At 49.6% G+C, this 24,612-nt stretch overlaps 11 protein-coding genes across 11 annotated transcripts; 5 read left to right on the top strand and 6 right to left on the bottom strand.

The window, feature by feature from the left end:
* Positions 1-4,638: 4,638 nt before the first annotated feature.
* Positions 4,639-6,212, bottom strand: F5J12DRAFT_818102 (Clavaminate synthase-like protein). The gene is made up of 6 exons (XM_051745167.1): positions 6,051-6,212; positions 5,559-5,992; positions 5,428-5,505; positions 5,086-5,371; positions 4,822-5,024; positions 4,639-4,775 (listed from the first exon to the last, which is right to left on the bottom strand). Exons 1-6 carry the CDS (start codon positions 6,144-6,146, stop codon positions 4,745-4,747), a joined length of 1,128 nt encoding a protein of 375 aa, XP_051601641.1. The 5' UTR covers positions 6,147-6,212; the 3' UTR covers positions 4,639-4,744.
* A 178-nt stretch (positions 6,213-6,390) lies between these two features.
* Positions 6,391-7,124, top strand: F5J12DRAFT_904638 (ubiquitin-conjugating enzyme/RWD-like protein; the record flags this gene model as incomplete). The annotated part of the gene is made up of 5 exons (XM_051748554.1): positions 6,391-6,463; positions 6,521-6,616; positions 6,667-6,755; positions 6,806-6,953; positions 7,012-7,124. 5 exons carry the CDS (start codon positions 6,391-6,393, stop codon positions 7,122-7,124), a joined length of 519 nt encoding a protein of 172 aa, XP_051601640.1.
* A 162-nt stretch (positions 7,125-7,286) lies between these two features.
* On the bottom strand, positions 7,287-7,837 carry F5J12DRAFT_904637 (transthyretin; the record flags this gene model as incomplete). Its single annotated transcript, XM_051748553.1, has 4 exons — positions 7,287-7,376; positions 7,430-7,595; positions 7,650-7,755; positions 7,810-7,837. 4 exons carry the CDS (start codon positions 7,835-7,837, stop codon positions 7,287-7,289), a joined length of 390 nt encoding a protein of 129 aa, XP_051601639.1.
* A 117-nt stretch (positions 7,838-7,954) lies between these two features.
* Positions 7,955-9,381, top strand: F5J12DRAFT_920246 (Nop52-domain-containing protein; the record flags this gene model as incomplete). Its single annotated transcript, XM_051749261.1, has 5 exons — positions 7,955-8,014; positions 8,072-8,185; positions 8,241-8,397; positions 8,451-8,582; positions 8,638-9,381. Coding segments are annotated over 5 exons (932 nt in total), but the record flags the coding sequence as incomplete, so codon positions are not given.
* F5J12DRAFT_535052 (rab-GTPase-TBC domain-containing protein) lies at positions 9,124-11,264 on the bottom strand. Its single transcript, XM_051739925.1, has 7 exons — positions 10,478-11,264; positions 10,202-10,417; positions 9,810-10,153; positions 9,740-9,756; positions 9,653-9,690; positions 9,373-9,598; positions 9,124-9,321 (listed from the first exon to the last, which is right to left on the bottom strand). Exons 1-7 carry the CDS (start codon positions 11,205-11,207, stop codon positions 9,141-9,143), a joined length of 1,752 nt encoding a protein of 583 aa, XP_051601637.1. The 5' UTR covers positions 11,208-11,264; the 3' UTR covers positions 9,124-9,140.
* On the top strand, positions 11,257-13,699 carry F5J12DRAFT_818081 (gamma-tubulin ring complex protein). Its single transcript, XM_051745166.1, has 3 exons — positions 11,257-12,166; positions 12,218-13,241; positions 13,291-13,699. The coding sequence occupies exons 1-3, from the start codon at positions 11,295-11,297 to the stop codon at positions 13,564-13,566; spliced, it is 2,172 nt and encodes a 723-aa protein (XP_051601636.1). The 5' UTR covers positions 11,257-11,294; the 3' UTR covers positions 13,567-13,699.
* On the top strand, positions 13,700-14,992 carry F5J12DRAFT_920243 (inorganic pyrophosphatase; the record flags this gene model as incomplete). The annotated part of the gene is made up of 7 exons (XM_051749260.1): positions 13,700-13,801; positions 13,852-13,890; positions 13,944-14,197; positions 14,256-14,530; positions 14,586-14,750; positions 14,799-14,905; positions 14,955-14,992. Exons 1-7 carry the CDS (start codon positions 13,726-13,728, stop codon positions 14,990-14,992), a joined length of 954 nt encoding a protein of 317 aa, XP_051601635.1. The 5' UTR covers positions 13,700-13,725.
* A 158-nt stretch (positions 14,993-15,150) lies between these two features.
* Positions 15,151-19,647, bottom strand: F5J12DRAFT_717779 (uncharacterized protein; the record flags this gene model as incomplete). Its single annotated transcript, XM_051741085.1, is given in 14 exon segments — positions 15,151-15,215; positions 15,269-15,439; positions 15,489-15,700; positions 15,752-16,433; positions 16,488-16,674; positions 16,724-16,840; positions 16,887-16,982; positions 17,032-17,108; positions 17,158-17,311; positions 17,364-17,712; positions 17,765-17,859; positions 17,909-19,182; positions 19,226-19,483; positions 19,500-19,647. The coding sequence occupies 14 exon segments, from the start codon at positions 19,645-19,647 to the stop codon at positions 15,151-15,153; spliced, it is 3,885 nt and encodes a 1,294-aa protein (XP_051601634.1).
* Positions 19,648-19,833: 186 nt separating this feature from the next.
* F5J12DRAFT_971023 (uncharacterized protein) lies at positions 19,834-21,176 on the top strand (the record flags this gene model as incomplete). Its single annotated transcript, XM_051750091.1, has 5 exons — positions 19,834-20,043; positions 20,097-20,207; positions 20,253-20,616; positions 20,668-20,760; positions 20,815-21,176. 5 exons carry the CDS (start codon positions 19,834-19,836, stop codon positions 20,817-20,819), a joined length of 783 nt encoding a protein of 260 aa, XP_051601633.1. The 3' UTR covers positions 20,820-21,176.
* F5J12DRAFT_904630 (thioredoxin-domain-containing protein) lies at positions 20,911-21,613 on the bottom strand (the record flags this gene model as incomplete). Its single annotated transcript, XM_051748552.1, has 5 exons — positions 20,911-21,094; positions 21,146-21,208; positions 21,271-21,351; positions 21,453-21,475; positions 21,542-21,613. 5 exons carry the CDS (start codon positions 21,611-21,613, stop codon positions 20,911-20,913), a joined length of 423 nt encoding a protein of 140 aa, XP_051601632.1.
* Positions 21,614-21,683: 70 nt separating this feature from the next.
* F5J12DRAFT_818051 (glycosyltransferase family 22 protein) lies at positions 21,684-24,326 on the bottom strand. The gene is made up of 9 exons (XM_051745165.1): positions 24,285-24,326; positions 24,082-24,230; positions 23,929-24,035; positions 23,731-23,882; positions 23,517-23,676; positions 23,180-23,466; positions 22,667-23,128; positions 22,155-22,610; positions 21,684-22,107 (listed from the first exon to the last, which is right to left on the bottom strand). The coding sequence occupies exons 2-9, from the start codon at positions 24,183-24,185 to the stop codon at positions 21,817-21,819; spliced, it is 2,019 nt and encodes a 672-aa protein (XP_051601631.1). The 5' UTR covers positions 24,186-24,230; positions 24,285-24,326; the 3' UTR covers positions 21,684-21,816.
* Positions 24,327-24,612: the final 286 nt, after the last annotated feature.

Raw genomic sequence — 24,612 nt, 5'->3', positions numbered from 1 at the left:
GGGTATTGGCAATACTGTGACAGCAGGAGATCTGAACATTCCTTCAAGCATTCGAGCCCCTAGGATGGTGACAACTATCAGGGACACAACAAGGCACGTGACACACGTGACCAAGAGAAGTTGAAAAAGGAAAGACCCCTGACAGAAGCATAACATCACCCCCCCTCTAAGGTCCTCAGACCCTTGAGGATGGTGTCACACACCAAAGGTGTTTGGTGAGGTGGACATGGATGTAGCTGATGAATGGAGGTGAAGACCATAGCCCTCATGCGAAGAAGGACAGCCAGCAATGTCAGCAGTCATCCCTCGCACAAGAACAGGTTGTCAATGCCAAAGAAAAAGGAGGAGGCGAGTTAAGCGCCAATAAAATTCTTAAGCGCCCATGTATGGCATTCCAGTTTTCGATGTATCTCCACCGGTTCTGCAGACACCGAAACCATTCCCACACTCGCTTGTAGTGCTCAGCCATGCAATCCTACCTTCCAAGATTGGAAAGGATTTGCGCACTCCACACATTTCTACAGCACTCCCTCCAAAAGACACTCATTTTGCTAATTCTTCTGATATGGCTGCCTCCACATCAGTCATTTCGCTTGTCCCCTTTGCTAGGGACCATGGCTACATATATCTACCAGGAGTTCCTACCAGCTTCCGTCCTGAAGTGTCCTGGTACATCCCACCCTCGTCTGCCCCCTCTCAGCCCATTCAGCTTGGACAGCATGTTCTTTTTGTCAGTATGACCTCCAGGAGGACATTCTTTGGTCACCTCAGGTCTGTCATTCACTTGGAAAGGTCTTATGTGGTCGTTTCAGTCTCTCCAGTCCAAGAAGCATATGGATCCTTCCTCCCTGCCCCCTGCAACATCTTCATACCAGTCTTGTCCATCATTCTTCCAAAATTGCGACAGCTACAGTATAATCTACTGTTCTCCACTCTCCCTGATCGCATCCATGACGAGTATGATGCACATCTTGCCTCCTTGTTGCAAGATACAGCAGAAGATGCTCCCCCTTCATCCTCTCTTCCAACAGAGCCTCATTCATGAAGTTTTTATTTGCTTCACTGAGAGGATGGTTTGGGGGGGAAAGTTGTGATCCCCTATGCTCCTGTCACCCCACAGACCCCCAAAGCTTGACCCCTATTGACATCTGACTCACCCTGTCCACTTTTGGATGTACTATATTGGCATCAGATCAGCGCTGCCTCTCTGTCATCCCACTTTGGCCTAGAAGCGATCTCTTCAAGATGTGACATGCACAGCCTCCCCCTGATGCGATTCCAGTGCACTTTCCCAGTTCCTGACATTGCTTGACTCATACTTTGACGTTCTGACTGTCTTTGACTCACCTATTGCCAATACTTACCAATCTTTTGACTTTGCTTACTGATTCTTCGCTTTTTGGCTTACTTATCCTTACCAATGCTTACCAATGCTTTCCAAGATGATTACCCATCGCTTACATTCCTTACTCATCAGTTACCAATTGCTTACCAAGTGTTTACACCTTGTTTTCCATAGGCAACGCCCCTGTACTGTATATAAGTCACTGTACTTAGGTAGCAAAAAAAAGACATCAGAGAGCCCCTCTTGCTCGCAATTTATCATCTCTCAGTAAATCATTCATCAGCTTCAATAGTTGAGACTTTATTAAGGGTCTATCTATCATCTACTTTGCTTATCATCATCTATCATCCATATACTTCGCTCCAAGCCCTCCCTGAGCTCAGTACAGCTTAGGACATCGAATTAAGTCACCATCCATCCTTCTGTAGGCTGACAGCAGTCTACCCTATTGCTTTCCATCACATTCTTGCTCCCTCTTCGTCAGGAGCACCCCCAACCCTCAGCACTCATCTTTGAGTGTTGTAGCTTGCAAAAAACCCTCCCAAAGAACAGGTTCTACCATCTAGGTACCACATAGGCACACCACCACTCACTTTCATTGTCTTTTGTGTTGGTTTTGGTTGGTTTTCACCACTGAACCACACTTCAACTCACAATGGGTATTGGCAATACCGTGACAGTGGGAGATCCGAACGTTCCTTCGAGCATTTGAGCCCCTAGGATGGCAACGACTATCAGGGATGCAACAAGGCACATGATGCACATGACCAAGAGAAGTTGAAAAAGGAAAGACCCCTGACAGAAGCATAACACCAAAGGAGTTTCACTTTGCCCTTGACCAACTGACTGACCATGGGAAGATGCACTGGCATATGAGAAGGACATATGGTTATGGGTGCCCTCGCTGCTATGGTAAGTAAATTCGAGTGGTTGGTTTGACTGACCCCTTCCCTGATAGTCATAAGATGACCCCTCTTGTGGAACAAGCAAATTGATGGGACTTGTGGGATCCATCGTGTCATGGAGCTGATGGGGGAAGGAAAATTCTGGCAAAAAGAGCTTTAATCAAAGCATGAAGTGAGTGGAGTATAAATAAAGGTGCAATTTGTACCAACCAATGGACCATTGTGGTCCCTTCATTGAGCAGCAGGCCTGGATGTGAATGGATCGTCAAGTCTGCTGTGTATAGATGGAAGGCCATGTTGGGAATGCCCTGAGGGTGTCATTTGGGTCTGTGGTATGTGAGAATGCCTGTGTGTGACACCCTCTTGACTCATCGAGGACTGCAATCCAGGCTGCATGCCACCGCTCGGTTGTCTCTGGGAATACATAGTACTGTACCACAGTACAAACACCAAGTACTCACAAAGGAAGTGAGTGTGAGTAAGCACACAGGTGGGATGCTTTTTTTCAGGGGGTGCCAGGGGCAGGAAAGCATTTTTGAAGCAGTCATCATAGCGAGCACACCGAATATAATCTGATGTTACTATTCTGAAAAGCACAACTGAAGTCGAGAGGATCATCAATATTAATACAATGCAACTCAATATCATAGTCTATAACCACACTCGAATCCAATCTGAATATTATCTGCATTGTCAGGATTACCATGGTGATAAGTTTGTGAATCGAGTTGGGACAACGCTTGGAAACAAGAACACTTAGCTACTATAGTCAAAGGTATTATTAACTTTGGCTTCCCTCGACATATAGCACAACTATTATTACCAACCCGACTATCCCCGAACCTGATTAAAAACCTGTTTCCGCAGTGAGTCATTTTCGAGGGAGTCGGCGCCGTAGAAGCAGTGCGGTACTACTCTCTGTATGCCGAACTTAGCGGTAACGAGGACCCGGGGGAACCAGATTCAACTTTTGACGTCTCACACGTTGCCCGTAACCGTACCCTCCTATCTTAGGACAGCAAGGTATCCGCTGTTTTCGATTCGCCGTGGTCCAACCTACGTCCACCATTCATCTCGAGCCACCGCTCTATTTTGTGGACCGCGCTCACAGCTCTCCCTGGTTTACATGCATGACGGCATGCGAACTTCTCGACGTCACCAACGATGAGTTACCATTGGCGATACTGGAGTCAACCGCCCCACTCGGTCGCTATACCACCATCGGTTGCCTGCATATGGAGTTGCGCCACATTACTTATTCCACTGGTGACAACTTTCTCCATTCGCAATTGGGGGATCCTGTTCGCGTGTCTCTTTGGGATCTCAACACATGTGGTTGTGGGTAGCGGGCTTCATGAACGAAAGAAAGGCGTCGCTTTCAATGTTCCTCGCTGGGGAGGCTTCGACAGCTACTTGTCGTACGAACTCAGTGTTGAATCCTTCTCGTTACCCTCGCGAAGCGTCATCGTCACCCTGACATGAACTTTGTTTTCGTAGAACGCAGCATCGTCCTTGACTCGAATATTTTATCTTCAATCATTTTTAGAAGACAACCACGGGTGGTTCGCTGATACTACTGAGCTATTCCGCTCCGCAGCTCAGGAACACTCCACTCATCTACTGGTGTCGCTCATTCCTCAACGAATGCGCGGATGACTATTTCCTTATCCGATAACGAGACTTACAAGGCTCGTATTTCCTTGGCTCAGGAGCACCTTGCGGGTGAATCCTACGAGTTGTTCCTCACAGCGCAGACGAGGGTCATTCTTCGTGATCCTCCCTGTGTAAATCTGAGGTACATTCACCACCATGGCAACGACACAAGGTCCTGTGCGAGCTTGATCCTGCGTCACACGCTGGTTATCTCCGACTACATCCAACGACATTGTTTCCATCATCTCCAGAACAATTTCTCCCCTGTTCTCGCCCACCTGAAGCAACATTTCAGCTGCGCCCCACCAAAGGAACCGACCGCGAGGGGCCAGACGTCACCTGCACTGTAGCCGAAAGGATATTGAAGGAGAACCCACGGACAAATGACGCACTTGGTTGGGAGTCTCTGAGACGCCGTCTCTCCCTGGTGGGTACAGTATCATGCTACTCATCAAACCTGTCGCACCAAGGAAATGCAGTGTCGAAATCCTCCGCACCCTCGGGATGGCAAGCAAAATGTTTACTCTGGTGTGTTCGGCTGCTGGTGCGTAAGTTGGGGCCCAACGGTGTACTTGCAGATTGTCATACTTAGAATAACCGCGGATAGTAACCGACCCTGATGGGCAGTAGGAAGAAATGTTCGCCAAACTGCCAAGTTTTCTCTGTATGTTCGGATACCCCGTTTCGGTGGAAATTGGTCGGAGTTGCCTTGTAATGCATCGCGCGTATTTACATCACCTCGTCATGAATCCAGCTTCGTTCAAACATACATATATACGGGTGTTACTGGTCAGTTAAACTTCTGAAAAGGGGTCTACTATTCCGACGGCTGAGAACAGCTTTAAACCATCAGAGCGATATGCTTGAGTTCACTGAGGATGGTTCAGTAAAATAATTGCATCTCGATAAGAGTCTTACTTCTGAACCTGCTTTCCAACTTTCATCGATGGGTATAAACTTTCCAAGGATGCTTCAGACTCAGTTGGATGGAGGGACTTGGCACGCCCAAGCAAGCTGGGGATAGGAGCAAGATCGTAATCTGAAGACAAGTGCCAGAAGAATGTCGAAGATATCCGAATGAGAGGACGGTTTGGATGGCTAACTCTACGTTTGGCTGTCGTCTAAGAACGAACGTGAGCTAATGTTGCCTTGTGCCTGTGCATATCACCGTCGAGCTCTCACCTCGATGGTGTTATCATTAACCACAACTTCGTGGTAACCAGCTTTGATAAGACCTGCCGTGAGGTGCTCGATCTGTTTCCCTGACTGCACTAGTAAAAATCTACCAGTGGGAGGGAAGCGCACAGGTATGCGCCTCCCAGTATTCCGAGCCCATATATTCAAACCAGGAAATCGAGACCTTCCATGAATAGTGAGGCAGTTAAGATCCGTATGGAAACCCGCAAGTATCGTGTCTTTCTTGCCGTACTTCACGAGGTCGGACGCTGTCGGTGCAAGAAGGTGGGGACTGAATATCCTCCGTTAAGTGACTGAAAGAAACCTAGAAGGCGAAGAGGTGCGGACCCGTATTTTCCAGCATCCTTAAAGGTTTGACGCGGAAGTCCAAGACCAAGGGCAACCATCTCGGCTACGTTCTCGACACTGCAAATCAGGGCTTACTCTTAAAAATATGTACGATTGGTGTCACAGCATACGCGTCTTTCATGGACTTCCCCCACTTCTCCATGACCGATTGCCATATGTCGCTGAACATAGGGGCCTGAGGGATGACGTTCGGTGCATTCAACGCAGGATAATCCGTTTTATACGGAGGAGGCGTGGTCATTTTCCAAAAGAAACGACATTTGGGATCAGGTTGATGACCCGAGATGTCCAACGGACGCTCTGACGGGTCGAGGCGTGCGATGACGTCCAAGCATGACTCGTCCACAGCGCACTTTGGTTTCTCTGTGTTTTCCAGCGTGACTCCAACTTGGTACGAGAGCTCAGGTCGCTGATCCCTCTCAAGATCAGCGAGCGGCTGGGCGAAGTAGTCTTCCATAAGATCGAGGAAGGTATCGTTATCATCCTCTGATACCCGAGAGTCATGCAGCAGCAAGGCGCCGTAAGTGATTAAGGCATCAGCTGCCTTCGGGGAGGCAGGTCATTGAACTGGTCAAATCTGCCGACCAGAGGGGGGGTCTCACCTTCCTGCACTCCTCCTGGATACGTGGTGAAGTTCCGTCTCCTGAAAGAAATACGTCGACATCGATCACTGGCAGAGTCTCTGAGAGATTTGACATGACAAGAAATCAGACAAGTTCCTAATAAAAAGCACTCCATCTGCTGTTTGAGCGCTGCCACTGGTTGGCCTGTACACACGCCGAAGCCATGTGGTCGGCAGCTCCCGTCGCATTATCGATTCCCCCCATCTCAACACACAACACACATACCCATCCTGTCCAGCTATCACTATGTTGAAGGTATTAACCACAGTATGGTCTATCTAACCCCAGGCTCCAACGTTAATCCCTGTAGATCTTGAGTATGAAGAAGAACGAGGATGCAGCGGCCAAGAAGAAGCCGAAGACGAGCGCTGCCCAAATACGTGTACAGAAAGGCATGTCAAGCGTCGATATATTGAGGCTGCAGACCAAATGACAGGGACTCGTTAAAGATCTTACTGAGCTGGACTTGCCACCAACGATGAAGACTCACTTCCCAGACGCAACCAACCTCCTAAACTTCACTCTTACCATTACCCCCGATGAAGGTTCGTTGTCGCCACCACCGTATCAAACAAAGTCCTTTGACGCAATATAGGGATGTACCAGGGCGGAGCCTTCAACTTCTCGTTCAACATCAATAGCAACTATCCTCATGAACCCCCAAAGGTGAAGTGTCTACAAACGGTAGCCGTATATATTTGTCCTACACGGTTCAAACGCTCACTGGCGCACAGATATACCACCCAAACGTCGACCTCGAGGGGAATGTTTGTCTGAACATCCTGCGAGAAGATTGGAAGCCGGTGCTAAATCTGAATTCGGTCATGGTTGGGCTGCAGTACCTTTTCCTGGAGCCAAATGCAGACGATCCCCTGAACAAAGGTAAGATGTCACCCCCCTTGGTCTACTCCGGTCGCACTTATCACAATGTTCTATGCAGAAGCAGCCGAGGAACTCAGAAAGAATCGAGAACAGTTCTTGTACAACGTAAAGTCCTCCATGCGTGGCGCGAATATCAAGGGTGTGCACTATGACAAAGTTCTCGAGCATTGACCTCGTTGTCGTATAGATTTCACATTTTGTGCGCACCTTCAGACACGTGATCATAATGATATCAACCTAGCCATAATGCTAATGCCATCTTAATACGTCCGCGAATTTATACACCCATGACAATGGTCTCCATATCATAGCGCCAGTACACTGGATATACGGTCAACTTCCCCTGTAAGTAACATAGGAATATGGGCTGATGAGGAGAGGGATATGATAGTGTTCATCTGGGTTCTCGATGTCGAACGTGATCTACGGTAACATCAGCGAAAGACCAGTGGTTCAAGATCGGGGGCATCTAGTACCTCGACCCAAGGGTAAAAGCATTTCCGCCCGATCTTCTCAAAGTAGTCCGTAGGCTTGAATATTATCTTGTAGATGCCTGCTCGAAGCTCCTGTCCCGTATCCTTTGCTTCCGCAGAGTTGCGGGGCGGAAGCAACGTGGAGCAGCGTCCGTCACCATCAGTCACACTACCCAATCACGATCAGATATGATGAAGTCGATTTGAAGTCTAAGAAACAAACCCCTGAGCGAGTGGATTGAATACGTCGATGCCACCAGGGCCCTTGTGGTACACTTGAAGGGTGACTTCGACACCCTCAGCTGGTCTGCCTATAGACACGTCGAGGACTACGCGCTATAGTCAGCTTGTCAAAGCGACGTACGGGTTACCGGATTGCCCACCATGACAAGTAATCGGGCTCTTTGACATCGTAGCTTCAAGTGCAAAAGATGGGGCAGAGACGAGGAAACCCTATGAAGTAATGTATCTCAATGACTCGATCACGTGACACGACAATCTCCCTCGAGATCATCTGACCAAAAACTTGCATGCCGCCTTCACCACCGAGCGGGACGCTGCCTTTGGGCAAATATCTAGCATCCTCAGGTGTGTAAATACTACTGTAGACGGGAGCACTCGCTATATCGTTTTGTTTCTTAAAAGAAAAGAAAACGCGAGACAAGGCCGTGAAAAATTTGGCTGCCTTTCTCTCCGACGACGAAAACAATGAAATACCAGATCTCGAAATGGCAAAGCTGTGGAAGGGGATATTCTACTGTACTTCTCAGCTGACACTCTATGCTGACTGAGGTCCACTCACGTTTCATTGCAGGTTTCTGGATGTCCGATAAGCCTCTAGTACAGCAAGCACTTGCAAGTGAGCTTGCAGAACTTTTACTTACTATAAAAAGGGACTCGTCGTCCCTCCATTTCCTTCGGGGGTTCTGGACGACCATGGTCAGGGAATGGCATGGTATCGATCGCTTGCGGTGTGTTACTTCTGTGGGGCTTCAGGCAGTCATCTGACCGATTCCTTGCTCAGGATGGACAAATATTACCTACTTATCAGGAGATTCCTCAATGCCAGCTTCCGCCTTCTTATGCGATCTCACTGGGACAATTCTTCTCTGAAGAATTATAATGCTATCCTCACCGATTCAGGTGGACCACTCTGGCACGCATTCCCCTTCGTTCACCTTTAACTTCCCTGATTTATCCTGGAATCCCAGCCCGAATGATATAAAAGTTCCATCGAGTTTGTCATACCACTTGGCAGATATTTACTTGGAGGAACTAGATAAGGCCATCGCTTCGTTCGATTCGCCGTTGCCCGCGCCGTTACTTGCTCTATTATACCCTTTCTTTACTTTAGCTACTCAGACACCGACGTCCACAACATACAAACACCTCGAAACCGCACTATTCCGCCCACTTCTGACAGCCCTCAGGCCTCTACGGACACCAAATCCCCCGAAAAGAGCCCGCTTACCGGGTAGCCAGTTTACCAACATACTATCGACGGCCTGTCAACACGATCCTTCAACCGAGGGTGCGATAGGTGCCGCAGCACTGAGGCAAGGGGTACTGCAAACGCTATTTGATGTTGCTAGCGCTGAGAGCACTAGAGACTCAAATCGGCGCAAGATGTACGCACTATACAAGGAAGTAGCAGAGGACGATGATGCTTCCGAAGGTTAGATGGATATAATGTTAAGCCAATACATCTCCACAGTCACAAGTCCGGTAGCTCTCTCTGGGTTAACCTCCTCCACGTGGACTCCCTCCACCAGTCTTCCATACTGTCAATCCGATCCCACAGCGTTTCTTCGTCGACACCATAAATTTCGTATTTGCCTCCATTTAGCGGCCGACCTTCGCGTTTAGCTACTTCTATGGCAGCCTTATTCTGGCCCCTATGAACGTTGTATGAGAGACGGTCTTAATAAATGGGAGAGAATGCGTACTTCAGAAGTTGGAGGAGCTCGTCTCTGTCAGGAAAGGACAGTCGTGGTTCTAATACGGCCAGTATTGCAAGCGCAGCCCGAAAAAGGAAGGAATCGCCTTCAAGCAAAATCACATCCCATAACCGCGCGCAGGCTTCGAAAGGAAGATGGTCCAGAAAGAGTGGTGCCAACCAGTCGGGCAAATATGCAGCGGGGGATATTTGATGCTGTTTGAAATTAAAGTAGACTGTGTCACATTAGTTTCGCGCGTTATCGTGTTCAGCGTAAAACGACAACGCACTCTTGGGCATACTGTCTGCCAGCAGTGTGTCGAAAATTCTGTTCTGGTGGTTGAGTGCTTGATCAAAGTCTGCAGACTAATTCTGACCGATAATATGCCTCAACCTGATCTCTGCAGCTCAGTTAGACTGCGGTCTCTTTTCGCAGGTGCGACTTACATCATCTTTCGTTCCTGTACCACCATAAAAGGCTCTCAGACAATGCCTCTCCAAAAGGTTCCTCAAGGCAACGAAAGCTTGCGGTGTAGGAACATTAACAAGTATCATGGCAGCTAGTTTTGAAATACCGCGTGTATAGCCTAGCCCTTCGTCTGCACGCGAGATGACCCATGCACATAACACGTCTTTCAACTCTTGGTACAGAGCACCACTATCCGGGTGAAAGATATGAAGGGCGGGAAGTGTTGTGACAATATCCTCCTCCATTTCCTGGAGGATGTCCGAAGGAAAAACACCAGAGGATAGGGTGCGCCTTGCCCGGGAAAGGCAGCTACGGTAACTGTCTGGGAACAAATAAATAGGGTAGTGAAAATCCATGGAACAAAGAATACCTCTGCTCAGAGCAAGCGTGTTACCGATAGCACGCTCCCACATCACGCAGCGCAATTTAGTCGGAACGCCATTCCACCAGAGCTTTCGAAGGGTGGGATCCCGATGGACCACACGCCAGTCCGGTAGAATGTCCTTCTCCCATATATGCATTGACTTTTCGATGTTCAACTCGCGCGCCATTCTACGTTGCTGAAGGCCCTTGCGGCGCCGTTCTTCTAAAACGAGGGGCACGGTTAGGATGGCAACAGCACGATCGATAAGTGAAGATGCCATACCTGCTGCGCGACTCTCTTTCATCATAGCCTCCCAATCAGCCAGATGTTTTCGATCCTCTTCCCGGCTTTTGGGAGGAAGAAAATGGGGTCTTGTCTTACTTACTACTTTCTGAAACACGCTTGGTCCCACGGCTCGTGACGGTTTATGACTGCCCTGTGATGAAGAGGGAGGCAACTGCGAGGTAGATGAAGAAGAAGTGGGCTTGGCTGACTCCGGATATACAGGCCTGGCCATGGTGAAACTGTCGGGTTCATTGCCTTTCGATATGGGTTGGTCGGGGTGAATGCTGCCATCTTCGGTCGTTACAGACACACGCGTTAGAGGTGGTTGAGAGATGTCGATGTGGACTGCTGGGTAAGTAGCATTTGTTTCTCCAGGAAGATGTTCAAATGAGGCTGTATGTGCATCGCCGTCGACGGAGGGATTCGAATCTGCTTCATCTGAGAACCCGGGCTCGACAACTGATAATGATGGACTGATTGGAGTGTGGAATTGAGGGAATGGTGACTCCAAATCCACGTCCGGAGGGCCAGTGTCATCATTGAGGTCAAGAGTCGACACCGAGGCATCGAGCTCGCTGACAGTAGTCACATCGCCCTGCAATGTAGAAAGTCGCCGCAAGTGTTCGACGTCCCTTCGGACTGTAAATTGGCTGAACTCTGGTGTCTCGTCCTGGCCGTCAGCGTCCCAGACTGCATCGTCAGCCTGTGTGGCCCTGAGACTCTCCATATTCAATGTTGCGCGTGTTTACCTCCGCAGGACTCGTGTAGAAGCAAGGGTTGGTTATGTAAGCTGCCTAGTGAGTATGAGGTCGTGATGATCGCTGAAATCTTGCTCGTCTTAGCAGGCCATTCGTCCTCCATATTTCCTTCTGACCACACCATAAATCCCGCGTTTCGCCCTCTGCTGCATCCGGGCGAGGAACAATGTCTTCAAGCGATAGGAAGGATAGCAGCGAGATACCGTAGCATCAAGAAAGCATGCCTCACACTGACGCGATCACAATCGCGGTATATCTGTGCTTTGTGTGCCACATTAAATCAAATACTGAAAGACGAATATGAGGGCCTGGTGGTCGAAACCGAAACCAAACTGTTGAAGCGAGACCCAGAATTGGTAGCTCGGGGCTCGTTCGTCCCTCTCACAGCTATACTGGCCATTTTCTCGGGATGGGAGTCCCCTTTCATAGCACTGGAATCTCTGATGGAACAGATAGAGTCCAAGGACGAATGGAAACCAGGACCACTCATCGACATGCTCATGGCACGATCGAAAACGGGGACAAGCCGAATCGCAGACATATTTTCTCGTCTATCCACGGCCGTTCAACGTACCTGGCGTGCACAGTTAGCTGCTTTCTTGGTCCATGGATCAATAACAGCAACCGATCCTTTAGCTTCAGGAGACTATGTCCTTTTGGAAGGCTCGACGCCCGCTTGCGTGTCCCCTCAAGCACGCGAGTCTATCATGTACGTCGGAAGAGCTATCGGAACGGTGAAACACAAGAAATGGGCACATCAGACTCCTCGAGAACAAGCGGTCGAACACGCTCAACTGCTCGACACTGTTCTACCTGAAGACAGATATAAATTTGATTCAGTGATCGGTCAAATCCGGACAAACGTCAGTGAATGGCTCTGGCTACATGTCCTAACAAGAAAAGACGTGGAGGAAGCGGTTGTTTCTCTGTGAGCAAGATTCTCCATCGTAATTCTTCAGGTTTCTCATCATTACTTCAGAGCGAACTATTTCCTGCTACGTAACGGGGAATTCTGTCTCGCGCTCATCCGTGATATCGAGAAGCTGAAGATATCACGACTCACCTCACGCACAGGGGTCCCATCTATGATTAAGGAACAGGACCTCAATCTAGCATTGCTCCGAGCATCCCTAAGTACCACTGCCCAACATGACCCATCTTTACTCAAGCTCAAATTTAAACTTCCGTCTGGTCCCATCAGACCTCTCCTTCCATCTTTCTCGAAGGTCGGATCGGAATCGCTTTTGTCGTCCGTGAACGGCAGTTTCAATGAAACCACCTCTTTCGACGACCTCCTTCTCGGCACACCCCTTCTTCTCACGTATGACACGACCTGGCCTCTCGATTTGTTTCTGCACGCCTCCGACCTGCAAGTATACTCGGCCTTATTCGGATATCTGTCATCAGTACGTAAAACTCAGACCCGCATTCACGGGTGCTGGACGTCGCTGTCCAACGCCCAGCGGGCGAGGCGAAGGTGGACTGGTCTAGGTGAAGGTGGAACAGCGGAGGACCTCATGGTACGGCAGCAGCTGCTACGTTTCGGGTGGGGAGTTGTCAGGGACATGGGCTGGTTCCTCGATACCTTGCTGGAATATGTTATGGTTGATGTCGTTGACCTTGAGTTCAGGAGATTGAAGGACTTGGTCACTGGACCTGCGCGAGAACGATCCGAAGGCGTTGGTCGAGAGGGAGCAACGGTCACGCATGACGGTAACGTGGCACCCTCAAACCACGCTCGCCTCGACTTCACGACACTGAGAAACATTCACACTACTTATCTAGAGCGTCTTGTCGCGGGTTGTTTGCTCTCCAACCCATCTCTAACAGGCACCGTGCGGTCCATTCTCGAGATATGCGAGCGTTTTGTTGCGCAAGTTGAACGGTGGGGAGGCGATGTACTCCCGGCCCTCTTGTTTGAGGGCAGCCTTGCAGCAGGGGGACACGACAAGGTCGGAACGCTGGTTCAGGAGCGACTCCAGGAGGTCTCGGAGATTGATAAGGTAACTGAGTTTTTCGCTTGTCGCTCAGAGTCGTTCATGGCTTTTCCAGAGTCTGCATGAACTCTTTGAATCATTTTACCAGCAACTGACGCTGATGACGTCCTACCAGCCGTTCACTGCTGCAGGGGACGCATCCAGGTCGGTGCTGATAAATGCCAGCGTTGGAAACATTTCCACTTTACGGCGGACATTCGCCCGAGGTAAAGGTTTGGAAGGCGAAGGAGAAGTTCGCCGACATGTGGAGCAGTTACTCCTTCGGCTGGACTTTAATGGGAGATTTTCCAAACCAAAATGGCTTGCAGAGGATATGGAGGATGGGCTGTGAATGTTGTGATTGGCGTTGTTAGTGTCGTCGTACCCCTGGTTATCTAGCCGACGATCTAGATCGATCGTCCTCAGTGGCGATAACCGGGTCAGAAATTACCACTGTGGTCCTAGTAATTATAGTTTTTGTCCCAGTCCGGTACTGTGCGAGGAAACGGATATGGCCGGGACTGCAGCGACTTTTAGGCTGTCCCATCATCTCCGCCATCTTGCAACAAGAGCGACCATGCCCCCCCGTTTGTCTCCCCGTCTGTTGACTACGAAATCCGACTGACCGTGACGACAGCATTCACCCCTCGTCTCATCGGAGCTCCCAACACACTCGGTACGCAAAGCAATGTTCTCCGTTTCATTATCTTGATCTATGTCGGATAATAGATCACAGAGTGTACATCGAACAGAACGGTTCTGTCGTCTCATCGTTCCATGACGTTCCGCTTTTTGCCGACCAGAGCAATGGCATCCTCAACATGATCGTGGAGATCCCCCGCTGGACGAACGCAAAGATGGAGATCTCCAAGGAAGAGCCCTTCAATCCCATCAAGCAAGACACCAAGAAGGGCCGTTTGCGTTATGTCCGCAACTGCTTCCCTCACCATGGTTACATTTGGAACTATGGCGCATTCCCTCAGGTCAGTCGGGTCCTCCTCTCTATCTTCACTCTTGGCAATCCCCTCCCACTGTAATTAGACCTGGGAGGACCCCAATGTAACCCACGCCGAGACCAAGGCCAAGGGTGACAACGACCCACTTGACGTCTGCGAGATTGGTGAGCAGGTCGGGTACACTGGCCAGATCAAACAAGTCAAAGTTCTCGGTATCATGGCCTTACTTGACGAAGGAGAGACCGACTGGAAGGTCATCGTTGTCGACGTTCACGATCCCTTAGCCCCTAAGCTCAATGATATCGAGGACGTCGAACGTCACCTTCCTGGTCTCATCAGGGCTACGAATGAGTGGTTCAGGTTTGCATCACCTTCCACTTAAAAATCTGTCCCTAAAGACGTATGTGTGTGACAGGATTTATAAAATCCCAGATGGGAAGGGCGAGAACACTTTCGCCTTCTCTGGAGAGGCGAAGAACAAGAAGTATGCGACAGAGATCATTCACGAGTGTCACGAAGCTTGGCGCCGTCTGGTGAGCGGAGAGACAGATGCTAAGACTCCCGCGTACGATCTCTCCATGTACGTTGTTGTCAATTTCGCCATTCCTCCTCTTACATGCTCTTATAGTCGCAACCTTACCGTTGGTGGACCTGGCATGGTCACCCCGAACGATCCTACGTACGCGAACATTCCCCCGGACTCCAGGCATCCCCCAGCCCCCATCGATCCTTCCAGTACGTATTCAGAAGAAATGACGCGTATCACTTCTAATGTCTTGTCCAGTCAACAAGTGGTTCTACATCTCATCCGTAACGGTGTAAAATTATCGAGAATACCGCTGTCACTTGGGATTGCCAGTGTAATATATCAGTCTTGTGAAAATGAAGTTGTCCTCCCTGTGGGAGTAGATGCATCACAATTCTACAGTTACAGATGCTCGGATGTTATGCGGTACTCATGTATAAGGTCGCTCATAGTTTTATTCGGCTTGCAAGGCGGGATATCGGCAGTAACGGTCGGAAATGGAAGTAACCGTCCAAGTACCTGGGGAGCGAACATGAGCATGTGAACGCAAGGGCACACCACGTGACACAAACCTTCTACCGCAGAAGTTATTGAATACTCATGCGTAGTGACACCCGACACGGTATGGGTCTCAAGGACCTTGCCCGGCTTGCTCCCTTTCTTAGGGCTGGGTTCGGAACGTTGATACGTGAACGTGAACGGAGGTTCGCCAATTAGAGTAAAGACGATTTCAGCTTGATCGCCTGTGCAAGGACATGAGCTCTGCGTATTTCGTACGTCAGGTCCGCATACCTTCATGAATGTCTTGGTATATGCGCTTGCCGTGGCCCACCAGAGCCGAGGGAAGAGGATGTATTGTCATCTGCAGGTTGGTAATGGCCGCTTTACACATCTTGTGTTGATGGGCAATCGACGTAATCGTGAAATCGCCACTCTGCTGTTGAAGAATAGAGAATGGTGATACTTTGGCATCCCGGGTGTAAGATTTCCCGTTAATCCGGTACCTACGGATGGTTTAGTACTTAAGGAAGACAGCTAACGCATTCTCCACGCACCCGATGGTCCAAGGAGGAGTACCCTCCAACTCAAACTGGATGATATCACCAGCGCAGAAGTCCTTCTTCTTTTCAAGAGGGATGATTGCAGCCGTTTCGGCAACGTCTATCCAAATGGATCGGTATGAGGGGTCGACTGTCGCCTGCTCGCAGCGAGACGAGTCAAGGACGGAATCAATCGTGACTTGGTAAGGTCCGACAGAGGTGAAGTAGTAAGATGGCAGATTCAATCTCCAAATCTTGTCATTAACCTCAACAGTCTCCACTCTGACCTTGTTGGCAGCAAGGTTCTTAATTGAGAGTTGCAGTTGGAACGGAGGAGTTCCATCAAGTAAGATAGTGCCGTCGGGCGATGCGGGATCTTTGGGGCTCAGGACGTCATTAAGGCAGTAAGACAGACGGTTGTCCGACTTGAACTTCGCAGAGGGCTTTTGAAGAATTTCTTGTTCAAATAAGAGGCGTTCTGAGCGAGGGATTAATGTATGCGTGTGCTTGTGGAGTGGGTAAGCGGCATCGCCTATTTGTTTGACTTCGTAGTATTTACGACCGGGTGTAGACGTGTACAGCTGGAAACGCGTGCGATGCTGAATACTGCTGATTGTCGGTTGGTCTAGCACGGTTGTACCGCCTCCAGACTCCGCATTTGTTGCCACGTTATACATGATTTGGAAAGGCGGACGTCCTGACGGTTGAACCGGTTATCAAAGTAGCCTCCACACTGTACAGGAACACGAACCAGAAAGCTCAAGATCAACGTAATCGTCACGACCTTGACAGATTGGAGGAAGGATGTGCGAACGATTGTAAGGCTCAAATACAACCGACATGTGCAAGTCCAACTTCGCAGATGGTCGTGGTACCCAATCAACTTCATAAGTATTCTCCCCTGGAACAACAGCTCCAGGACATTGCATGTCATTGACCTAAGGGAATTGGATAAACAAAATCTCAGAGACGATCCACATTACTCACTTCCACGAGTTCATACGTCCCTTTCCCTCTAACACGGAGATAATCGTTTGGCGAAGAAAGGACTACAGTCTGAATTAGATCCGGAGTATCCACCCTCCGATACTTGACTTTCCAGGGCTGAGCAAAGTTAGGACACATCTGCACCTGAAACGTATGTACTTACTCCGTCACCAGTAAGCCGTAACGGCAGTCCAGCTGATTCGTCTTCCAGTATAGTAACCTGACGGTGACCATCTTTGCTATAGAACTTTGCACTAGGCTGTGAAGAATTAGAAAAGCATCTCTTATTACGGCTGCTGAAATCCTACCAGTACTCTCCGGACGTTGACGGATATACCTGGGACAGAAACGGGACGTTTACATCCATACATATCTTCCACAGCAACTGTGCCATCTATTAATTTCTGGGTAACGGGGTAGGAATGTTGACCTACCTAAGTCAACTTCGAACGTGCCACCTTCTTTATCAACAACGGATGGTATCGGCACTGGCACGCGCACGGGTGACGAACTGATGTCGCGGATGACAAGGGGGTCGGTGCTACGCGGGCCAACTACTTGGAATTCAAGATTCCACGGTGGTGTTCCCTGTAAAACGTAATTAGCGACCTTCCATAATAGTTGCTACGAGTCTCCTTACTCTGAGATCGACGTCGACGTCTACCACATTTCCAGAACAACTGTTCAATACCATTTTGTTCCGTCCTGCCGAAATCGGGACAAAACCGGCGGCAGCCAGCGGATGAACAATTTGGTCTATGCTAGGCCCATCGAGTGGTATCTTCTTGTAGTTAGAGTCACTCAGCTGTAGAAACGTGTAATAATAATGCCCGCTGTGCTCTGGCTGAAGTGTGATTGTCCCTCTTGATGTAGTAAATGTTTTCACGAGGTCACGGGGACTCTCGTTATCGCGCTGGGTGCGATAATAAACTTGGAAGGGAGGGGTGCCGTGGAGAATCAGTGCCGCCGAGACGCCCGTGTCCCCTGAACTATGAGCAATGTCAGGAAATTTGCTTGATGCGTAGAGACGCGTGTAAATACCACTCGTGGATGCGCTTCCATTCAATCTCAGCCGTAGGGAGGGGTTTCTGAACAACTTTGCACGTGTCTGGAGAAAGGACATCGCCCTCGCAGAACTGCACAAATCTTCAGCTTACTGTGCCATAAATGGGATTGTGTACGAACCTTGCCCTTGATATCGGTGATGGTGTATTCTCCGGGAGCACTAACGCCGAAACTCAACACTCTCGTGTTCGCTTCTGCTTGCAGAGTCAGGTCTTGCGGTTTCAGGCCTGCGGTACTCTCGGACGAATCGTACGTGACGTGGACGGTCCAAGGAGCATCCAGATGATCACCATCGTCGACCCCGAGGAATAAAGAGCTCTCAGACCCAATCAAGAGTGATGCCGGATTTCCAGGTCCGCACTGTCGAAAGGAAACACGAGGACGGGACAAGACATTGAGGGATTTTACTGTTTTGGAGTCTACAGTTACTCCAGTACGGGGTGATTCGCTAGGTTTCCCCTGGTCGAGTGAAACAACATTTCCTAGACAGTCAATGACACTCTCGAGAACGAAGGTGACTCGCCCCAGTGAATCGACGGAAAGGGATAGAGGAACTTTGAACTTCTGGGGAGTCCGTGTTCTACGAACAACTTCCCGTAAATCGCCCGACGACGAATGGGCATTATTGCCACCTTCAATATTGTCTACGACGAAAGTCTCTTTCTTTCCATTGACATCCTTGGACCACTTCAGGCTAAGCGGAGGCACACCACGAATATCAATCATGAGGTCCAAGCGGTTGTCTCCTGCGCAGCGGATTTCGCTTTCTGTGCTCTGCAATGAATCCTCGGTGTACTGAGCCGTAGGGCACGGAACAACCGTAACTTCCAGAGGATGCATTAGTTTGACAGCAATCCCAGAACTATCGAGAACCCTATCTAGCCGGACGGTCCCTGGTTTGGTGACACGTATATGAGGAAGAGACTCAGTTTTCCGTTGATGTAATTCAGAGGAAAGGGGACCATCGTCTCCGTCGTCGTATTCATCGTATTCGTCTTCACCTGAGCTGGTGAAACGGACAACTTGAAGGCCTTCAAGCCGTGCCTTCGCGATCGCCTTTAGTTCTTTCGCGTTCATCTCGACATGCTCTATGCGGCCAGTACCGGGCTGTCCCTCGATATATGTCAAAGGTGTGAAAGAGTATCTGACACTGGAAGGGGCAGTGCCGTTGACAAGGATGGGGACAAATGCGCTATGTCCAGGAGGGGAAAGGCAGAAAGGGTGCGCGTCCGGGTTGAGTTGTGCCGTGCTTATTGGAGACATGTGCACGGTATGTTGTCCCAATAGGTGCTGATTCCTGTCGCGGCGATCAGAGAAGAGCGACACAAGCCTCGAAGGCGACAACATATCCGTCCAGTAGAATGGTTCTGGAGTAGAAGTCAAATCAATTCGTTCTAGGGGTCACATTGTTTCAGTGCGCCACCATTTAATGCTGACTCGACCACGTACGCTGAAGGTTTGAACGCGTGTGCAGGTCAGGCGACCTTTGACCGAAATTCAGACTTATTCCCCCAAACAACAGTCCGTCTGCAAACCATAGCAAGAGGATTTGCACTAAAACTGTGGCCTTTCCGTATGTTAACCGCGGAATTCGCAGTTGCGAAAGCACGACAATATAAGCGAAGTCGATGCAAAGCCACTTCCTGCAATAGTGTTTCGCGTCGTTAGTAAAGAAGTTCTGGAGGACGTCAAAAGCTTTGGTAGCCTAGACGATTGTGAGCCAGCGACCACAAAGGCAGATAGATGCTTGCCTGTAAGAGCAGACCGAGGCTAAGATAATAAAGTCGTTGAGACGGTACATCGATGAAGTTCTCGGGGATGAGCGGACGTCGCGCAGACGTCGACGACTGCCCCGCCATGCTGGTGAGTGCTTTGGAGGGAAGACGACTGGGCACGTGACCCCAAGGCCATTGGGACTCCACTGATAGTACTTACAGTCACTCGACGATAACGGAATCCATCACAGTAAGTGGCACACTTGAATACTACAAGTCGAGCACGATCAATAACTGTATTCACCTTTCGAGTCAGGCTTCCAAGACCACATGAACCACATTCCTCCGCTTCCCGCTCTCGACGCAGACACACAGCTCGAGATCTACACCCACAGATCAATAAGATACACACCAGATGGTCAAGAGAGTGTCGATCGCTTAGCTGAACTCGGCTCTTCCGTGTTGAGCATGGCTGTCGTTCACACTCTGTTTTCAAAGCAACCAAAACTTCCTGCCGAAGAACTAAAGGTACGTCGGCCAGTTCGCCCCAAACCGACCACCCTCAGTCAAGAGCTTGTGTGAAAAACGCCCAGGAAAAACACAATGAAATTTTGATTACAAAAGTGCCCGAGTGGGTGTCCTTGTACGGGATGAAGAGCAAAGTAAGAGGTGTCGCCGACCGGTCGATCCTTGATAGGCCTGAAGTAAGCCTGGCAAAGAGCTGATCGGAACTTGCTCACGATACGCAGGAATATAACTTTCTGTTCAACTCGTATGTCGGAGCTGTATACGACCAGAAAGGATTTCCTTCCATCATTCAATGGATAGGCCGTCTTGTCGACCCTGAGGCTCCGACCATCCCACTCCCAGGAGACGGCGCATCCCCACCGCCCTATACCTCTAATTCTTCCCTTCATTCCAGCCCGGCGGCCACCACCTCGACAACCCTGTCTTCGGCAACCCTAGATAGCCCACCACCACAAAACGTACCACCGTCCATGACTGTTTTGGCGACGTTCAATCAAACATGTGCTCAACGAGGAATGACCATAAACTGGGACGCAACAGCGGACGGCCCATCTCATCAGCCTCGCTGGGTGGTTCGGTGCCTTGGTGAGTCACGACCTCCAACTAACCCGCAGGTGTGCTTATATGTGTACACAGTGAATGGAGTGCTCCGAGGTACAGGTGTCGGAAGAAACCAGAAGGTAGCAAAAGAAGAGGCAGCCAAACAAGCATACCAGTCGTTATGGGGGCGTGAGTATGTTCCTATACCTGCGTGATGGGCACACCCTGACATCAAACTGTTAGATTGATAGCATGCGACGGGTCCAATATGGTGTATAATCCTTCATGTCCGGTCGTGTTTCCACGTTCGTAAGTCTGTATCATTGAAATCATTGTATCCTACATCAGCCAGAAGAAAATATATGCAGCCACCAGAGCTAGTAATATCTTGAGCTGGGGATCCATATTTGTCCACGTTGACCCCCGGTCATCACTAGACGGGGAACCTCTGAGAGTTTGTCCTTGGCCAGGGAACGTGCCAGCAGTGGGACCGGTAAGTTGTTTCAGCGCGTTTTGGAGTCCCCTATGAATCTAGGTCACAGGGTGTGGTGTCAGAATTTCATTTGCAACTCACTGCTTGTCAGCGCCTTTAATCGTATGCACTTGCTTACCACCCTTAAGAAATACGAACGTTGGCCTGATGAGATTAAACCCGTATTTTAGTGGAATCGATTCCCGAGAAGCCATATTTCACATTACATAGCTGAAACACCGTATGCGGATGCGACGTTCTTCGCGGCGTCAACATCACATTTCAGAAAGTTAACACTAGGGTATTCGCTTTGCAAGAGCTTCGAATATTGGGGCTATAGCATGACAAGGTGGGCACCTCGACCAGAGGCTTAGATAGCGGAGAGGGGCCGCTCTTGTTAGATGCTCACCACGTTGCATGGAAATCTATGACCTGTCCAGGACAAACGAACATGGAGGTGAGTTGCGCTGCTGCTAGGTAATGCTTAGGACAACCAACCGTCAACTTATCGTTGGACCCGGATAATATAGTGGTCAACTGAGAAATGGATGTTAAGTGGGTGATTGCCATTGGGTAACCAGGTTGCTCGTGGTTAGAGAGAAAGTCGAGGTGTACAGTCACGTGCATGACCCTTGAAGACCCCATCGCCCAATAGCCATTCCCTGTGGTACTATATACATATTACTATACGACAGCCGTTTTCGAGGCGGCCGCGAACATGATTTCAGGGAGAACCGTTCCATATTCCGCGATATAAACCCATTGGTATTACACTAAAAGTCAACGCCCTGCACACGCGCAGCAACTCTACGTTCCTTCTCATGCACACGTTCTTCATTTCTGAGCAGACAGTAGTCCCCGAACTCGTTCTTGCTCTGCCACCACGATCCTGGGATCCAGAGCGTTCTCGTCAACCTCGATGAATGAGCGGCGTCGAGGAAGGGAAGGCAGACGACACGTTGCCAAACATCTTCGTCAATTGCGTACCTCGGTTCCTGCCGGGACGATGTTGGATGGTGAGGGAAATCAAGATCTACAAGGTAGTCACAGGATTCTACCGGGACCTGGCGGAAAATTAGCATAGATTCAATGCTGCACAGAAGGCCCGCACATAGAATTCCTGAGCCTCCTGGTTTAAGTCGTTTAGCCCCGCTGGCGTTTGTTTAGATCCTTGCCTATCCCACCAGGGGCCAAAAGAACGTTGAAAATGCGCTGGAAGTAATCCCGCGAAGTCACTCTTCACGAAGTCAACTCCGACGCCAGTGGGGACGAGATAATGTCCAGGGAAGCGGTGCCATTCTTTACCCACACAAAGTCTGAGGTTAAACTCCTTGATTGGTGTGAGGTCGATATTTGGCCGATCCCGCTCATCCACTTCGGCTGGAACGGGCGGTAGCAGGCCGGTACTGTTAAGCAAGCGAGGGAGTTCAAAGACCTCGAAGTGGCCATAGATATCAAGCGGTGCATGGTAGTAGTGATAGAGAGCGAGGGTACGGGAGATCGAAATAAGTCCCGAAGCAACGACGACGATGAGTGTCGCTGTACCGAACAATGTCGATCGAGATGCCTGTCGTTCAGTAGAGATTATCGCACCAATGGTCGCACCTGTAAATAATGACCCACCTTGTATGGGGAGTTCGTGATGCGGATATAAACTACTTCCATCCATCCGCGAAGGAGGTAAAGCGTCACAGCAGCGTTGAAGCATAGTAGAGGGTATATGGGGTACATGAAGCGTTCTTCTTTGTGGGCTTGCATTGATAGAATGCCGATCCAGAGGTAAGACGGAACCAAGCGCAATGCCAACACAGTAAATGGAGAACTGCGGCCAGGACTCGACTTCTGGTTACCAAGGCGTTTCTTGTCCACGAAGTAAGAAATTAATAATGATGGCAAGGAGGCAAGGGCAAGGATGAGGAGGATATTAAAGTTCAGGAGGAGATTTGTGATGTAAAAATGCCAGGGGGAGGTGCCATACAGATCTGGGCCGCGTTGAGCACCGCCGAAGATATTATAGCGGACGATGTTCCAGGGCACGAGTGTCCACCGACCATAGGCAACACTGTCAATGGCAACCACAGGGACCTGGCACAGGAGTTATTCTTGTTGACGTGTGAAGGAAAGGAAATGCATTACGAATATAAACAGTGAAACAAGGCCGGCAACGAACAAACGCTTCCAGCGAGTTATGATCCAACGTTTGTACTCGGTTGATACAACGGTGTCACCTGCAAACACGAAACATTCCTCGAATACAAAGGGTAGGGCAAGGGCTAGACCAAATGGCCACCCAACAATAGCCCCTGTGGCAAATAATAGAGTGACCAGTAAAGTTCTGCTACCATTCTTCAAACTGGATGGTTCAAGAGCATGAGCAAACGCGAGGGTGGTAGCATACATGACGAATGACGATGGCAGAAGCGCTAGTAAGATTTGAAAGGCCGTACGACGAGAGAAGAACATCCCTGCTGACCTGGAGAAGCAATCCACATGCCGGTGTTGAAGAGAAGCATGAAGAACAAGTATCGGGCGACGCGCTCGTTAACCTTATCAACAACCACCCTACAAAACTTGGCTTCACAGAGGGTGGACATGACAGCAAGAGCTATCCGAACCGCGAAGAAAGCTGGTCTCTGTGAAAGTATTAGTTGAATGTCATTGGTAAGCATCCCATGGAATGGAACTACTTTTCCGGAAGAAAAGAAGGCGCCTAATCTTGCTAGCGGAAGGTGGAGTAGAATATATCCCCAACTGCGGATGGCAAACGTTGGAGTGACTTCCCACGTCTGGAAGCCGTTTCCGTGCTCCAAAAAATGTAGGGGTTCCCAAAAATTGAACACTGTGCAATGTTCAAGATGTACTTAGAGGAAGGAGGATATACGCACCCTCGTCACAGTCTTGAATGTTAGAGTACATCGCTCCAGCTACACGAAGAAGAAGCAGTATTCGTACGGCTGTGCTATAGTCCGGATTCCATGGTCGCCGAGCAGCCCTGCGTATTTTTGAGCAGACGTTAAAACAAAGACCGCCATACTCACCTGCGAAGCTGATCTTGGAGTATGCCGGTGTGTCTTGGTTTTGGAGGTGCCGCCAGCTTTGGGACCTCTGGTGGACGTCGAAGGCGCAATACTTGGCTGGCCATGGTAATCGGTGACTGGGTCCGACGTGTTCTATCCTGCACCAACCTCTGTGTGCTATCACGTGATTATGCATGATCAATTAGCCCCTAAGTCGAACGTACTTTTGAAAGGAGACTGGCCCTATAATTTGGACATCTCTAGTTCCTCGTCTTTCTGTTTTTGTTTTGCTTTCTTCTTGTAGGCTGTGGAAGCAGTCACTTCAGGATCTCCACCTACGTATAAATGCAATGGTATCACGATGATGCTGGTATCTGGCATATTTGACCTTATCATCCCACTTGAATGTACTAGTCCACTTTCGCTGTCTGTCCGAATCAACGTCAACAGTGGTTCGCTGACGAACCGGTTATGGGTGTTGCCCAAGCCCCTGACACCTGCGGGTTTACCCGTGTTGTTTAATTGTCTCCGACCCCACTGGCGTGGAGGTGC

Source organism: Pisolithus orientalis (genome assembly GCF_024613125.1).
Source record: "Pisolithus orientalis strain OTSU chromosome Unknown F5J12scaffold_8, whole genome shotgun sequence".
Lineage (NCBI taxonomy): Eukaryota > Fungi > Basidiomycota > Agaricomycetes > Boletales > Pisolithaceae > Pisolithus > Pisolithus orientalis.
The sequence above is the reverse complement of the archived record's forward strand: the minus strand, read 5'-3'. Positions and strand labels throughout refer to the sequence as shown.

Excerpts from the sequence above, each read along its gene's own strand:
- F5J12DRAFT_818102 (XM_051745167.1), bottom strand. The coding sequence starts at position 6,146 with ATGTCAAATCTCTCAGAGACTCTGCCAGTGATCGATGTCGACGTATTT. Across the intron at positions 5,506-5,558 it reads GGGAAGTCCATGAAAGACGC|TGTCGAGAACGTAGCCGAGA; the intron begins GTATGCTGTGAC and ends CCTGATTTGCAG. Across the intron at positions 4,776-4,821 it reads GTTGGAAAGCAGGTTCAGAA|TGAACTCAAGCATATCGCTC; the intron begins GTAAGACTCTTA and ends AACCATCCTCAG.
- F5J12DRAFT_535052 (XM_051739925.1), bottom strand. The coding sequence starts at position 11,207 with ATGGAGAGTCTCAGGGCCACACAGGCTGACGATGCAGTCTGGGACGCT. Across the intron at positions 10,418-10,477 it reads GAAAGAGAGTCGCGCAGCAG|AAGAACGGCGCCGCAAGGGC; the intron begins GTATGGCATCTT and ends CCCTCGTTTTAG. Across the intron at positions 10,154-10,201 it reads CACGCTTGCTCTGAGCAGAG|ACAGTTACCGTAGCTGCCTT; the intron begins GTATTCTTTGTT and ends ATTTGTTCCCAG.
- F5J12DRAFT_818081 (XM_051745166.1), top strand. The coding sequence starts at position 11,295 with ATGATCGCTGAAATCTTGCTCGTCTTAGCAGGCCATTCGTCCTCCATA. Across the intron at positions 12,167-12,217 it reads GAGGAAGCGGTTGTTTCTCT|AGCGAACTATTTCCTGCTAC; the intron begins GTGAGCAAGATT and ends TCATTACTTCAG. Across the intron at positions 13,242-13,290 it reads AGGTCTCGGAGATTGATAAG|AGTCTGCATGAACTCTTTGA; the intron begins GTAACTGAGTTT and ends TGGCTTTTCCAG.
- F5J12DRAFT_818051 (XM_051745165.1), bottom strand. The coding sequence starts at position 24,185 with ATGGCCAGCCAAGTATTGCGCCTTCGACGTCCACCAGAGGTCCCAAAG. Across the intron at positions 23,677-23,730 it reads CCTTCTTTTCTTCCGGAAAA|AGACCAGCTTTCTTCGCGGT; the intron begins GTAGTTCCATTC and ends ATACTTTCACAG. Across the intron at positions 22,108-22,154 it reads AGGAGGCTCAGGAATTCTAT|GTCCCGGTAGAATCCTGTGA; the intron begins GTGCGGGCCTTC and ends ATTTTCCGCCAG.